At 63.7% G+C, this 15,417-nt stretch overlaps 1 protein-coding gene across 1 annotated transcript in view; it reads right to left on the minus strand.

The window, feature by feature from the left end:
- The window catches only part of LPCAT1 (lysophosphatidylcholine acyltransferase 1), a 39,178-nt gene extending 27,100 nt beyond the window's left edge, over positions 1-12,078 (minus strand). The window contains exon 1 of the mRNA XM_065905567.1: positions 11,861-12,078. Within this exon, the coding sequence (XP_065761639.1) occupies positions 11,861-11,995 (135 nt within the window). The 5' untranslated portion in view covers positions 11,996-12,078. The remainder of the gene's footprint in view (positions 1-11,860) is intronic.
- Between the last annotated feature and the right edge of the window lie 3,339 nt (positions 12,079-15,417).

The raw sequence follows: 15,417 nt of genomic DNA on the forward strand, positions 1-15,417 counted from the left end.
CACAGCACATGGAACTCTGCTCAACGTTATGTGCCAGCTTGGGTGGGAGTGGGACTTGGGGAAGGATGGATACATGGATACATATGGCTGAGTCCCTTCACTGTTCCCCTTGAACAACACTGTTAAGTGGCTACACCCCGACAAAAAATGGTTTTGGTGTTAAAAAAAAACAAAACAAAATGGGCTCAACAAGAACAGACTTGGGCATGCATGTTCCCAGCACGTCCGTGTGGTCAGTCAGCCGTTTAACCCAGAGCGGCAGGCGCATCGCCCGCTCTCAGCCAGCACACTTCGCCGTGAGTCCTGGCACAGCGGGTCCTGGTGATGACCTATCCAGACCCGGGGCCCCACTTACCAACAAAAGGACCCAGGGCCCCACGCAGATGGAGCCACAGGAACACAGGAACAGTCCACGTGTGGGGGGAACCACACAGGCACAGGCCCACATCCACACACACGCACCCCAGCCTCACCGACTGCCTTTGGGTGACTCTAGGAGACTCATTTCTGATTGTGGCACCAGCCGAGGGGTGGGCGGGCGTGCCCACGAGGGGCTGGCATGTGTGTCCAGAGCCCTCCCTTCAGGGACGGCCACACGGCCGAGGGTCCTGCTCAGAGGCAGAGTAGCCTGAAAGCCTGACAGAAATGGAAGCCCTCCAGCTCTAGGTCAGGCCATCGGTTTCCAGAAGATACGGAAGACAGGACACAGCAGCAAACACAGACACCCCAAACAAGCGCGGGAAAAAAACCAAACCCCCTGAACAGAGTGTGCGTGCGGGTGCGGGCCGTGCACAGTCAGCACCAGGCAGCTGCTGGCCGAGCCCAGCGCCCGTCCCCAGTGCCAAGGAGAGGACCATGCCTTCAAGGGCGACACCGCCCGCACGGTGGCCGCTGGACGTCCTTGTCCTTGAGATGCGGATACACGCGGGATCTTTACAGGCGCAATGATGACACCGGGGCACTGCTTCCAGATCACTGCTGGAGGGAGCGGGGCCAGTGGGTCCAGAAAGACCATCAGTGGGGGGTGCGGAGGCGGGGGGTGTTAGGGGCTGAGCTGTGACCCCCAGCACCTTACAATGTGACGGTCTTTGGAGCTCGGTCTTTAAAGAAGAGATTAAGGTAAACACGGTCACGCGGGTGGCCCTAATCTCACGTGACTGGCAGGCAGGACGCAGAGGCGCACAGAGGGTCAAGCATGTGAGGACAGGGGAAGACAGCTGACCACCACACCCAGGGGAGAGGCCTCGGGAGGAACCAACCCTGCAACCCTGGATCTCCACTTCCAGCCTTGAGGGTGGGGAGGGGCAAACTCCTGCTGTTGAAGCCACTCCCCTGCGGCGCTTCGATTTGGTCGCCCAAGCAAAAACACTGGCTCTGTGTAAGTGGTAAGAACCTTTCATGGTAAGAACCATGAAAGTGACAACGTTCGTTCTGGATGGAAAACGCCCTCCAGCTCACGGTGAGTGTGTGGAACCCACAGGTCCGGAGCTCTCCCGCAGTCCCAACGCCCGGCTCAGACCTGCCCGGGGAGCACTCCCCCCCACCCAGGCCGCCGGGGTCACTGGCATCACCCATGTACTACCGATGAGACAAGATCTCTGCAGAGACCCGCGCCCTCTCCTGGGGAGGGCAGGCCCCAGGGCACCATGCGGGCTGTGTCCTCCAGTGCCTGCCCCCCCCACCGGGGACCCCAGTCAGCGCGTGGGACCCTGACAGGACACGTGTCAGGATGCACAGGGGGGCCGGTGCTGCCCCAGATGCCCATCAGCGCACTGACCCGCGGGCACGGCAGACCCTCCCGAAGGCCTCTTCCCACTCAGCGCTGGCCGTGACCGCGTGGGGAAATCCCGCCATCCCAAGGGAAACGCACCTCCAAGAGGCTGGAGGGCAATGCACTCCTCCCACGATGAGAGGAAAACGTCAGCGAGACCACACGCAGGCCCGCTGGCTGCGGAAGCTGGCCCTGCGCCCATGTCCCCAGCCCTTATCTCTGCTCTTAGCAGTTCTGTGCGGCACGCGACAGAAATAGAAGCTGACGTACTGGGCACTCGATCTGCCTGTGGGCACCACAGACCATCCTCGGGCGGTGGGTCGGGTCCGCAAGCCAACAGGTGGGTGTGGACCACAGACACGCCGGCCCTGGACTCACACAGCCAAAGCGCAGCCTCGCTGTGGACGCTGAGTGGAAAGCCGGGGCCACGTGTTCCTGGGGCTCCCGGAGCAACAGCTCAGGGCTGGGCCCCAGGCTTGAGGACCCTGGGGCCTTTGTGCAGCAGGTGAGACCTCGGGGTCAGCACTGGGCTAGGTGCAGCAAGGGTCACCTGCATGACGGACGCCAGGGACCAGCCCGGGGAAGAGCTACCAGCTACATGGGCCTCAGAGGACACCCCCCAACGTGACACTTGGGGGAACGGGTAAGAGACGAAACAGGACTGACTCTGCAAGCCAGCTGGACGACCTCACAGCCTGGACTGGTGTTTCCAAGGATGGCAGACCTCAGTGGACATGCAGGGAGGGCGCCAACCCCTCCTGGCCGGGGGGCCCGGGGTGGGGGCAGGTGAAGCCTGGATGAATGGGGCTGCTACCTGCACAGGCAACATGGGGGCCGGGGGCACACTGGGCCCGCCTCTAGGATGCTCGGATCCAAGGAATGGAGGGCAGAAGGCGTCCTGACCCGGGGTCTCCCCGAGCCCAGGAGGACAGGGCCCCAGGACATAGGAGCCGGGCGACCCCACCCGGCTCCTGGCCAGGAAATCCAGGATGGGCAGGGGGGCCGCGGGGGCAGCTCACCAGCTCGAGGGACGCCAGGAAGCGGCTCAGAAACACACCAGCCTCCCCCAGTCAGCCCCCTCCCACACGGTGCGGGCACCACGTGTGCGACGCAGGCAAGCAGGCCCGGCCCCGCCCAGCACTCAGGCTGCCGGGGGAGCGGGGCTCAGAGGCGGGTTTTCCAGGCAGACGGAGTGTGGGCCACCCTCAGGGTTAAGCACCCACAGTGCGCGGGCTCTGATGGGCAGGGAGGCTGAGGCCAGCCAGGGAGGCTGATCAGAGCCAAGCCGGGGTCTGAGGAGCGACCGCCCGGGGAGCCCAGGATAGGACCCCTCCCTCCAGCAAGCACCCGCACGACCAGGACGTGGGCCTGACGGGGACCATGTCCCTACACTGCTGTCCCAGCTGCCCTGGGCTCCAGAGGCATCAACAGGGTCGCTGGAAACCCACCGCAAACCAGCATCCTAGGGCCCCCCGCCCCGCCAGCTCCTCAGACACACACTTGGGCATCATATTTAATACCTTTCTTTCCTACCCCTCCCAGCTCTGTCCCCAAATTCAGAATCCCATCCCCCCCACCCCAAGGTGCAGCCCAGACCCCTCCCCGCCCTGCACGCGGGGCTGCAGTCACCCTCGGGCCCCAGGTCCCCTCCCCTAGGCTGGTACCTCCCAGGGGGTGCCTTCCCCAAAGCGCCACAGGGGCTCCCGACCCCCGCACCCATCAGCTCCAGGGAAGGGCCGTGCCAGACCCCCAGAGGGTGAGGGGCCAGACCCCCAGCCCCTGCCCTTCTCCAAACACCGGAGGAGTCACCTGCCACTCCCCACATGGACGGACTGTGGTCTGGGCAGAGGTCACCCCCGGAAAGAAGCAGGGGTTAGGGATCAGTGCTGAAGGCAAGCGAGCCGTGGATTCCGGGGCTGGCATGCGCTTCCCCAGGAGCTGGTCATGGGCACCTCAAGGCTGTCCCGAGAGGAGCAGATTAGATACGAGACTCGCAAATTCTGCACAAAGATCTCCGAAGCACGCAGGACAAACACAGGAGCCTTATCTGGAATTCACCTTTTTTTTTTTTGCTGCTACTCATAATAAAAAGGGCTTCCCTGGTGGCTCAGATGGTAAACAATCCACCTGTAACGCAGGAGACGGGTTCAGTCCCTGGGTTGAGAAGATCCCTTGGAGAAGAGAATGGCTACTCACTCCAGTCTTGCCTGGAGAATTCCATGGACAGAGGAGCCTGGCGGGCTACAGTCCATGGGGTCGCAAAGAGTCTGACATGACTGAGCAACTAACACTTTTGCTTTATATTAAAAAAGAAACAAATCAAAACTGATAAAGCCAGCTGTTTTTGAGACTCCTGAATTAGAGTGGACAGAAGATGCTAAAAGTGCCAAGGCAACACTGATGCCCTGGCAGCGTGGGGCTGCACCCCAGCCTTGCGGGGCAGGAGGTGGGCAAAGCCTCGGAAACACTCGTCTGAAGAACGCAGCGGTGAGAGAAGAGCGACATGTCTGCTAACCTCACTGTTCTCCTGCGAGGAGGCACAGTGACAAAGGCGGTCCCAGGGGTCCCACCCGCTGGCACTGCCCACCCCCAGGCCCCCGAATTCACAGCAGCAAAGGAGGAGCATCAGTGGGGGACCCGACAGTGAGGTGCAAACCCACCAAAGTGACCTGGAGATGCCTCCCCTCTGCCTGCCCCGTCTGTAAAAACACCTTTATTAAATGTAAAACGCCTTCCAGTTCAAACCATACCCTGCTTTCAAATAGCAAACAAGCAGTCCTCACAAGTAACTCGAATAGTTCAAACACGTGAAAACAAGAGTGAAACAGAAAGAGCTGGCAGTCTGAACCCAGGCTGTTGGCTGTACCTCATCACACACACATCTGACCTCCAGGTAAGGCTCTCCTTTACTGTCAAACAAAATGCCGAGTGTGGCCAGAGGCCCAAGGACAGCAGTGAGCGAGGGTGGGGGGGAGGGCCAGTGGGGCCCAGGGATCCCAGTCCCGGCCCCTGCTGAGCGGGCACCTTATGCCTGCTGGGATCTGAGCTTCCTCTGGGGTCTGCTATAGAGGTGAATCCTGTGCCCAAACTCACACCGGGTTCACCGTCTTTTTCTTACTAAGGTGTGAGTGTCTTCTGACCTCGGGTTTTCCTCCTGCTGTGTGTCTACGGGGATAACCTGTGCCTCCACTCGGGAAAACTCTCCTTTCAGAGCCCATGCTGACTGTGTACAGAAGCTGTTTCTTCTGAGCTCTCCCACTCAAATCTAAAATTAAATATAGCTTTTCTAAAAGAGCTATTTTTTCTTTCAAACCCTCAGGCAGGCTCAGCTTCCCCACCATCCCAGTCACTCTATTCAAGAGCTTTCAACTCAAATCTCAGCGCAGATTGCCCAGGCTGCAGGCTTCCACAGAACGGGTGTCTTTCAGTAACTCACGGAGTTTACAAACCTGTCCCACAGGAGAGAAGACCGCAGAGCGGCTTTCCTGGACGACCACATGCGCCCCTCCTGGCACGCGGCAGCTGATGGTGGGGTCGCTGTGGGGGCAGCCCTGGCCACTGGTCTGGGGCGGGGGGGATCACACCTTCACATCTGCCAGTCCTGCCCCTCTGGCCCACGGCCCCAAAACGATGGTTTCAGAGGGCTGGCGCATACAGGTCCTGAGTTCCCGGACCCCATAGGCAGCCGGGGGCAGCAGGGCCCACGGTCCACGGGGAAAGGAGTCAGGCAAGCAACCCCAGGGTCTGCAGTCAGCGTGGTGGGACTGCTGGGGCCGTCCGGGGGACTGCAGCAGAGACGGCAGCTCTGGAGGCACGGAGGGGCCGGCAGAGCCCTCGGGCCAGGCTGGAGGGCTTGGGACACGGGAGCCTGCGCGGGAGCGAACCCTGGGGCCACCATGAGCCAGCCGCCTGCCACGTGGACTCGTGTCTCCAGGGCAGCTGAGAAAGCTCTCTACAATAATAACGGGTGGGATTTAAGCAGAGATGGAAGGAAGTATGTGAGGAGCAAGGGGAGAACTCTCCACGTGGGGCTGGGCCTGGAGGAGCGGGCGGGCCAGTGGGTGGGCAGGGCCCCCGTGGGCCTGGCCTCCAGGCTCTGCCTGCACCCTCCTCAGGCCTTCTCCTTCCTCTCCCAACTCACTCAAGTTCTGCACAAAATCTCAGTTCCTCTGGGTTCTCAGGACCCCTGCATCCCAAGGCCCTGGTGACTGTCACCTCAACTCCTGCCCCCTCTGGGCGCGACATTCGCAGTGAAGCTAACCCCCGGCTGGAGCCCTCCTGAGGCTGCCCGGTCCCCCGAGCCCAGCACCCCGCATCGCCCGTGCCCAGGAGGGCGGGCGGGCAGGAGGAGGAAGGCTAGCCGGCTTCCTGGGCCTGACAGTCCCCCAGAGACGGGGCTCAGAGGCGCAGAGGCCACTGAGCTGCTTCCACAGGTGGCTGGCCGGTGCGGCCAGGACACCCTGGAATCACAGGTCCGTGGCCTCACCTGCAGAAATGGATGCAGGAGGCTTCATGTCTCACAGACATGTCAGAAGCTCTGGCCCAGGGTGTCCCGCAGCCTCAGGGATCGTCTCCCTGAGGGGGCGGGAGCAGGGGGCTGGGGGGAGCTGGGCACCTTGGGGTCTGAGCGCCGGAGGCCGTGCTTACCAACCTATGAGGCCCTGACGGCATCCCTGCCCTCGGGGCTCTAAGGACACACCTTCCACACTTTTACGGTCTGAAGTGGGTGCCCTGGCAGGTGGCCAGCAGCGGCAGGAGCCGTGGGAATGGGAGGTGGGGATGGGGGTGCAGAGACAGCCCAGCAACAGAGCTGCCTGCAGAGGAGGGGCCTGACATGCTCGGACCAGCCCCTCCCCCCATCATCTCGGGGTGCTGTGGGACATGTCTGCTGTGCAGGGCCCTTCCTTCGGGGTTTGAGTAGAATCTCCAAGTTCTGGACCTGCAGCCTTTCCTGCGGGTTTCGCCTGTTTAGCAAACCCCTGCCCAGAGCAGGAGGGCAGGGGTGGGAGCCCCCTACCCTGGGTCCTGGGCTCCCAGCTGGGCACGCCCTACACCAACCCGCCCTCAGGTACCCGGAGCCTCCCCGCCAGGACCTCCCAGCTCAACCCCACCCCCACAGGCTGGAGAGGCGCCGAACCAAATTTCTGGGTCCAGGCCCACATCCTGCCCACACCCCCAACGGCAAGGAGTTTCCCCCCAACCACATCCTGGCTCTGATCGCAGCAGCGAGACCCCCCCGGCTGCAGGTGACCCCCAGGCGGGGACTTCCCAGTAGCAGACAGACCCCCCACGTCCCCGCTCGGCCCCCTTGGCTGCAGCAACGTCGCGCCCACCGGGCACACTGGGGCCCCGGCCACGGCAGTGGGAGGAGGGGTTCGGGCAGCCCGACCCCCGCCAGGCGGCCACTCCTCTGGGGGCAGTGGGGAAACTGGGGGGAGCGGGCTCCCACATCCCACATGGCCGCTTCACGCTGGGTGGTCGCAGGCCCCCCGGCCAGCAGAATGAGGGGAGCTGGCGGGAGGGGGGAACAGGCGTCCAGCTGGAGGGACCCGCGGGCCGGGGCGGGGTGCAGCAGTGACCACGGACTCCCCGCTGGGGAGAAACACCCACTGCTACGGAGGGGGGTCGTGCCGCTTGTTCTGGACGAGGGAGTGTCGTCCTCCAGAGCCGGCCTGGGGGGCAAACGGACCCCAGAGGAGAGGCCCCCACCCCAGGCTGGCCCAGCCCGTCAGCACCCTGTGGTCCTGGCACCGAGGCTGCCCTGCGAGCGTGGGCTCCGAGGGTGGCCGGGGCTGGGGCCCGCCGGGCGACCCGCTCCGGACCTCAGGACCCCAAGTGCAGCCCCCTGTGGCAAAGCCCGGCTGTGTGTCCCCCCAGGATGGGAGGGTCCAGAAAACAGTGTTTAAACAACTCATGTGTTAGGGAAAAGAAGTCACTCCTCCGGCTCCAAGACGGAAACAAGGACTCTTAAGGCCCCAGGCCGCCAGACACCCCCCCCTGCCCAGGAGCCCTGCCAAGCACCACCCAGGACACTTTGCCCAAGGAGGGCGCTCCAGAGGCCTGGGGGGAGGCCCGGAGGCCCGGGGGGAGGCCCAGAGGCCCGGGGGGAGGCTGAGATCGCAGTGAGGGGGGCGCTCGGCCACGGTGACATACACACACACACACACACACACACACACACACACACACACACACACACACACACTGGCTCACAGGTTGGAAGGTGGTCTAAGCTCAGAGCACTGTGTGAATGAGCAAACACTGCAAAGCGGCATGGATGGCGGGGTGGCGAGGAGGGCTTCCGGGGAACACAGCGGGACCACGTTTCAACAAGGGGTTTCCTGACACACACTTGCCTCTGGGCTCCTTCTGGAGTAACTCACACCGAGCAGAGGGGCTTACGGAACTCAGAAACCCCAGCCCTGAGGCTGCAGTGAACACGATAACTCCGCTCGGGCCGGGCCGCTGGGGACGGGCCGCTGGGGACAGGGGCCCTGCCTGTCCGTGTGGTGACGGCCCCGGGGTGGGGGGCAGGTCCAGCTGGGTGACAGGGGCTTGTGGGGGCCCTGCTGAGAACACCGGGCACCGCAGCCCGGGCACCTCCTCAGACGGTCCTGCCTGCGGGGAGAAGTGGGTGGGGTCCACTCCTGGGGACAAAACCCTGCTTTTTAAAGGAGCAGTGAGGCTGACTGTGCTTAGCTCAGCACTCAGAGATGCGAGCGGGGGTAAGAGAAGACTGTCCTCGTGCGGGTTGCCAGGACAAAGTAGCCTGACTATGGAGAAGCCCCGGGATGTCCCTGGTGGTCCAGAGGCTAAGATTCCATGCTCCCCATGCAGGGGGCCCGGGTTCCATCCCCGGGTGGGGAACACGATCCCACGGGCTGCAACCAAGACCCAGCACAGCCAAACAAAAGAACGGAGGAGGCCCGCCACCCTGAACCCCCTCCTCACTCCTCATCGTTAACCACAGCTCAGCTTCACTTGCGGACCCTTGCAGAAAATGACGCTCGGGTCGCAGGAGGCTCCCGGCGGGTCAGAGGAGAAAGTGGGCAGGTCAGACATCTGCCCGGAGCCAGTGCACGCGGCCTGGAATCCATGGACAGCACGGGGCCTGGCCTCGGCCCCCGCCTGGATGCAGTGACACGGCCTGACTCTTCACCTGCCCGGGTCCCAGGGCCGCGCTCCTGGTCGTCAGAAGATTACGGGGGGCCTCAGGGCCGAGCCTGGAGGAGGGCACACTGCCCGACTGTTCACCTGCTCGGTTCTCAGGGCCGCGCTCCTTGTTGTCAGAAGGTGACGGGGCCTCAGGGCCGAGCCTCTCCGACCCCCAGGGGCGTGCTGCGGGGCGTGCTGCCCCGGGACACATGCGCTCCCAGGGGGCCCCCAGCCCTCTCTCCCAGCTGCTGTATCACCAGTCCTCCGAGAACACGGGCTTCGGGCCAGGCCACCTCCTCATTCACCCATCCTCTCCGCCCCAACCAGGCAGGGCCTGGGGTTCCCAGGAGGGGCTGGAGGACGGGTTGCCCAGGGTGGGGGAAGCTCCTGCAAGGAGCACCCAAACTTGGGGGAGAGGGCGGGGCCTGGTTTGTGTGCCCGTGGGGGCGGGGCACGGGGGCCACCGCAGATGTGAATCAGACCTCTGGTGAGTGGAGCGCCCCCACTCCCCTCCCCGAGGGCCCCCCCCAACTAACGCTGCATCCAGACGAGCCCCCAGATACCTGCTGCTGCTCTGTTATCAGACCAAGACCACCCGCTCCTGGGTGATCAGGCTGCACGCAGGGCCCTCGGACAGGCCTGGCCCTGGACTCACCCTCCTGGTGACCCCTGGGGCCCAGTTCCAGGGTGTTTGGGAAACCAGGCTGCCGTCCAGGAAGTAGACTCTCCGCGACACCGGTGCAGGGGCTCAGAAATGGGGAAGTATCAGAGCTGCGGGGCGTGCTCGCCTGGGGCTTCCAGCGGGAAGTCCCCAGACCTGGGGGCGGGTGCAAAAGACCACTGCCCGACTGCCAAGCTACCCCATCTCCACGCGAGGGCCCGACGGCCCACGAGTCACAGCTCTCGGATCTCAACTTGCTGTTTTCCATCCTAAGAGATGCTTAAGCTCCTCACCAAATCTGCTGTTAAGTGACAGATGGGCACAGGGGTCATTAATCCCCAGACAGGCAGCAGCCCCTCCCCCCAGCAAAGGCCAACAGGTAAACACAGGCGCCGGGCGGGTCGGTCCCAACTCAGCATGAAGGCAGGCGAGCTTCCGGGCGGCCCTGGGTTGTCCTGGACATCGAGGGATCTGTTTATGCGCTGATTTGGGGAGGAAGGCTGCCCTTGCGCGGACAGGCCAGTCGGCTCTGCAAACTCCACCACAACTAAGCACACGAAGGGGAAGAGCCGTGTGGAATGCCGCTGGCGAAAAGCAGAACGTTTCCACGGACTGGCACGGGGACGGTCCGTGGACCGCACACCCCGCATCAGGCCTGGCGCCGCAGGCCTCTGGACAGAAACACGGACTTGGTCCCAACCCTGCCTGGCAACCAGGGACGCACCAAGGATGCCTGCCCTGCCCGGAGGTGAGAACACGACCTGCCTGCTCTTCCCGGACCTCAGCCACAGGCCGGGGAGAAGGGCCAGGCCGGAGCCTCCGGGGCCCACGGTGCTCATCTCTGCCCCTCGACAGCCAGCTGGCTCTCGCGAGGACCCCCCCCACCCCACGGGGGGTGGCGAGCACAGTCCCGGTCAGCACAGAGCTGTCCTCCGGGCACCTGTGGGAACGGGGCAGCCAGCAGGGACACGGATGAGGGCCCCCAGGGCGGAGGGGACTCCCTCCTAGGGGGCCACTTCACCCCAGAACTCCCAGAGGGAGGCGCCAGGGACCACAAGGGCAGGCACAGGCCCCAGAGCCAGCGGGGACAGCCCTGTCCCTGCACGTCACCAGGAGGACTGCCGCTCTGTCCCCCCCCAGACCCCGCCCTGCAATCTGCCGTTTCTGCCCCACTGACAATCACCAGGCCCGCCGAACTGGCAGTTAGAGAAAAAGGCAGGTGTCTGGGGAAATGACCACCTTAGACTGACTTCAAGAACTTTTCACTTTAACATTACTTCAGATGAATTACCCTACACGTTAAAAGCCCCAATCTCCCCACAAAAAGCTCTGTCACGGATGGAGGTGTGCTCCCCACCAGCTAGATCACCGGGGATAACCAGAACTCTCTGCTCCTCCTACTGGTAGTTCTGGAGTCACAGACAGGCCGGCCTGTGAGCAGTCCTACAGACAGGCACACACAGCTCACAAGCAGAGTCCGCACAGTCCACTCGGAGGTCCCACCAGGGCAGAGAAGCAGCCCACCAGGTCGGGGGGGGGGGAGGCAGGACCAATGGTCAGGGGCGCCCCTGAGCGCCCCCCAGTCAGGGCTAGAGCAGCCCACAGGCAGAGCGTGCGAGAGCAGGCGCCTGGACTGCTCACCAGGCTGGACCTGCTCGTGTGTAACCCATTCAGGCCCCAGACAAGCACCAGGATCCCCCAGGACAACTTGGAACCGGGGCAGGCCAGAAACCCCCCAAACCCCTCTGCTAGTTACCCCAGGACCCCAGGGTCCGCCCCCACCGCTGCTGCACTGACTCTGGGGACCAGCGAGGTCCCCACATACCAAGCGCATCAAGTGACAAACTCACATCCAGGGGGAGCCGCTCCGGTCGGCGCGGGGCCTGCACGCGGCGGGAGTGGGCGCCGGGACCCAGGACCGCGCGGCGTCCACCCACCCGGGAGTGGCTCCAAGGCCGGGGAGCAGGGCCAGGGAAAAGGGGTACGGGGGGGCGTCCAGGGATCGGGGAAAGGGGGACGAGCCGGGTGCGGGGACCTGGGGAAGGGGGATGCGGAGCCAGGTTCCAGGCGCCGGTGGCGGGAACCGGGGATGGGGCGCGGACGGCGGGCGATGAGCCCTGCGGGTCGCAGGGAAGGGTGGCGGTCGCGGGCCCCGGGGAGCGCGCTGCTGGGCCGCGCCCAAGGTCCCCATCCCGGCCCCCTCCGGCCGCGCATCCCTGAGCCTCGGCGCGGCCCCGGGCCCGGGGCGGCCTGGGCTCACGGCGGACACCCACCTGGGCCTTCTGCAGGGCGCCCAAACGCAGCTCGTGCACGAAAGGGTTCCGCCCCGGGGGCGCCTGCCGCCGCGCGTCGCCGGCCCCCGCGCTGGAGGAGGGGGCGGCGCGAGGATCGCGTCCCCGGAGCCTCATGGCCGCGCCGGCCGCCGCGAGGGGCGCGGGGCGCCGGGCCGGGTGCGGAGCAGGGCGCGGGGCGCGGGGCGCGGGGCGCGGGGCGAGGATGCGCGGCGGCTGGAGCGGGCCGGGCGCGCGGCCGCGCAGGCGCGGGAGGGGAGGCTGCATGACGTGGGCGGGCGGGGCGGGGGGCGAGCGGCGGGCGGGCCGGGGAGGGGCGTGTGCTGGCCCCGCCCCGCTCGGCGCCCGGGGCCCGGCTCCGGATCGGCTCGGCGAGGCGCTGGGGGCGGGTCCCGAGCGGCGCCGCGGCCCTGGCCGAGAGCCCGTAGCGGCGGCGGGACCACAGGGACGCGCCCCCTGGGTCCCCGCCACGCTGTCCCCTTCCGCTGCTCAGGGCGCCCACCCGGGGCGCGGCCGGGAGAGGAGGCGCCGTGCAGCCACGTGGGGGCGGCCGGCGCGGCCGGCACTCGCTCCCCGGGCTGGGGGCGCCGAGCCTCCGGGCTGTCCGCTCGGACCCCGAGGAACACCGCTGGGCCGCGCCTGCCAAGGCCGCGCGTGTGAGGTCCGCTGCATGCCCCGGTCCTCCTCAGATACGCCCCGCTGCGCTGCTTGATCCTGCCTGCCCGGCTCTGGGCTGCGGACCAGCAGCCCCGAAGGGCAGGCCTCATCCCAGACGCCTGGGGTCCACTCCGATCACAGGGTCCAGGCGTTTGCTGACTCGGACCCAGTGGTTCGAGAAGGGGTAATGACTCTAGTTCTTGGCATGACCTTGTGGGTGAAGAGGGGACTCTGGGGTCCCTGGTTCATGGTGGGCGCAGTGCTAACTGGGGTAGATGCAAAGTACACCCTGTTCAAAATCTATACATTTCAAAGTCGCCACAGACCCTTAGTGTCAGGAACAGCTGCATTTCTGCAGGTCTGTCCTTGCGGCCTAGACAGCAGGAGATGGAGAGGGCCAGGCGGTGGGTGCACGATGAGGAAGGACCAGCGGGCATGTGGACGCCTGAAACCACAGTCCGGCCTGGCTGGCCTTCTGCAAAGGCCGGGGCTCCGGGCCCCTCTGGGCCTGGGCGGTGAGCCAGGGAGTGGTCGGCCCTCTGATGACCCAGCGGGTGCCGTCACCAGGTGACGTGGTGGAGACTCGCCGTACTGACGGCCCTCCTGTGTTTCCATGGGGAGACGCTGCGGGGAGGGGCCCCCCTGAAGTCCCTGGTGTCCCATGAGTTGTTAGTACAGAAGGCAAAGTGCAGGCTGGGTCCAGGCTTCTCTGAAGCCTCACGCTTTGCCTGGGTGAGTGACCACTCCTCAGAATCTCGGGAGTCACACCTGTAAGAGGCCAGTGGAGCAGTGACTGACCACACAAAAGCCCTGGGCGCCATGCTGGACCTGGCATGCTGCTGGACACGGGACACTCTGAGGCCAGCAGCCCTCTGATGACCTCCTGGACATTAAGTTGCTGATTGTTCTGACGGCGGGGATGGTTGCTGGGACAGTGCAAGGGTCTGGGCAGGCGGAGGGGAAGGGAGCGGAGGCGCATCCCTGTTGACCACAGGCAGAAGCCTGCTGGCCCCGAGTGGCTGGGGAGGGTGGAGGGCCGCCCTCCAGCAGCGCTGGGCTGGGGAGTGAGGCGTGAGTCTGGGGTCATCCCCTTGGGAGGACCGGCCAGGATAGAGCTGGGGTGGCCACTCCGTGCTTGTCGATACGGTGGAGACCCGCCTGCGGTGGGCAGTGGGGAAGCTTGGCTGGAGGAGCAGGCAGGAGGTGGAGGCCTGGGGAGGAGGGTCAGGATCCAGGGGGTTAGGCTCCCTGGGGAAGGTCTGGGAGGAGGCAGAAAGCCAGCCCCATACAGGGGAGGTGGAAACCCTGAAGGGTCCCAGATCAGGGGAAGGGATTGGGGGGAGCCTCTGGGGGTGAGGGTCCCCCGTGAGGGAGCTGGGAACTGGGTGGGGCGGGGGCGGGGGCCGGGAAGCTCGCCAGCTCACGCTGGTTGCTCCCAGGTGGGCTCCGATTCTCATGCTGTGCTGGAAGTTTGCAGAAGCTTGGTCGGAGAAGCTGCTCTTGCTGGGCAGTTACAGCAGTTCCTTTCGGTGGACGAGGAAGAAAAGCCTCAACTATCTTATCTTCGGGCCCTCGCTTCTCGGTTTTGGTGAAACCGCCTGGTGTGTCCTTGAACCACTGAAGCCCGTCGCCTGGGACCCCCAGGACCCTCGGACCCAGGGGCGCTGGCTGTGCTCTGGGGACGCAGCTCCGTCCTGCCGCTGCCTGCTCGTGCCTGCTCGGGCTGGAGACGGAGGCGATCCACCTCTGGCTCCAGGTCCACCGAGCGCTCGCTCGCGGGCCTCGCCTGTTCCTGGGGGGTGGGGTGGGGGTGGGGGTTTGCTTATGTTTTGAATTCTAGAGTTATTTAAGGAAGAGGAAGAGAGGTCCTTTCATTTTGTTCCAGTGTTTGTTTTTAGTTCTGCCCTTCGGGGTTGTTTCTCACCCATTTACAGGTTTTTCTTCTCCGCCTGGAACGCGGGTACTCTCAACACCATTGATCAGTCTCTCCTACTGTTGTCCTGCTTTGGGTGCGAACAGAAGTGTCTATATAAAGCTATTTCTGGACGCTCTATTTTACCACGTTGGTTTGTTCCTGTGCTGGTCCCACACCGTTCTAGTCTCTCTATCTGTGGTCCCCAGTAGGAGGAATTCCACTTGGTGTTTCAAGAACTGTCTTGGGACTTCCCTGACTATCCAGTGGTTAAATATCCGCCTTCCAATGCAGGGTACACAGGTTCGATCCCTGGTGGGGAAACAGATCCCACCTGCTGCAGAGCAGCTAACCTGCACGCAACCTCTGAGCCTGCACGTCACGGCGAGAGATCCCCAGTGACGCAGTGAAGATCCCACGTGCTACGACTGAGACCCAGTGCAGCCAAATTAAAAAAGAAGAGCTGTCTTAATGATTCATAGAGCTTAGTTTTTCCATCCAAATATAGAATCGGTTTCATGACTACAGCCACAAAATTAAAAGGCGCTTACTCCTTGGAAGAAAAGCTAGGACAAACCTGGACAGCATGTTAAAAAGCAGAGACATCGCTTTGCCGGTAAAAGTCCCTGTTGTCAAAGCTGTGGTTTTTCCAGTGATCATGTATGGATGTGAGAGTTGGGAAAGCTGAGCGCTGAAGAATTGATGCTTTTGAACTGTGGTGTTGGAGAAGACTCTTGAGAGTCCCTTGGACTGCAAGGAGATCAAACCAGTCAATCCTAAATGAAATCAGTTCTGAATATTCATTGAAAGGATTGATGCTTAAGGTGATGCTCCAATACTTTGGCCATCTGATGGGAAGAGCTGATTCATTGGAAAAACCTTTATATTGGGAAAGATCAAGGGCAGGAGGAGAAGAGGGTGACAGAGGATGAGACAGTTGGATGGCATCACTGACTCAATGGACTTGAGT

This window comes from Muntiacus reevesi, chromosome 14 (assembly GCF_963930625.1).
Source record: "Muntiacus reevesi chromosome 14, mMunRee1.1, whole genome shotgun sequence".
NCBI classification, from domain to species: Eukaryota; Metazoa; Chordata; class Mammalia; order Artiodactyla; family Cervidae; genus Muntiacus; species Muntiacus reevesi.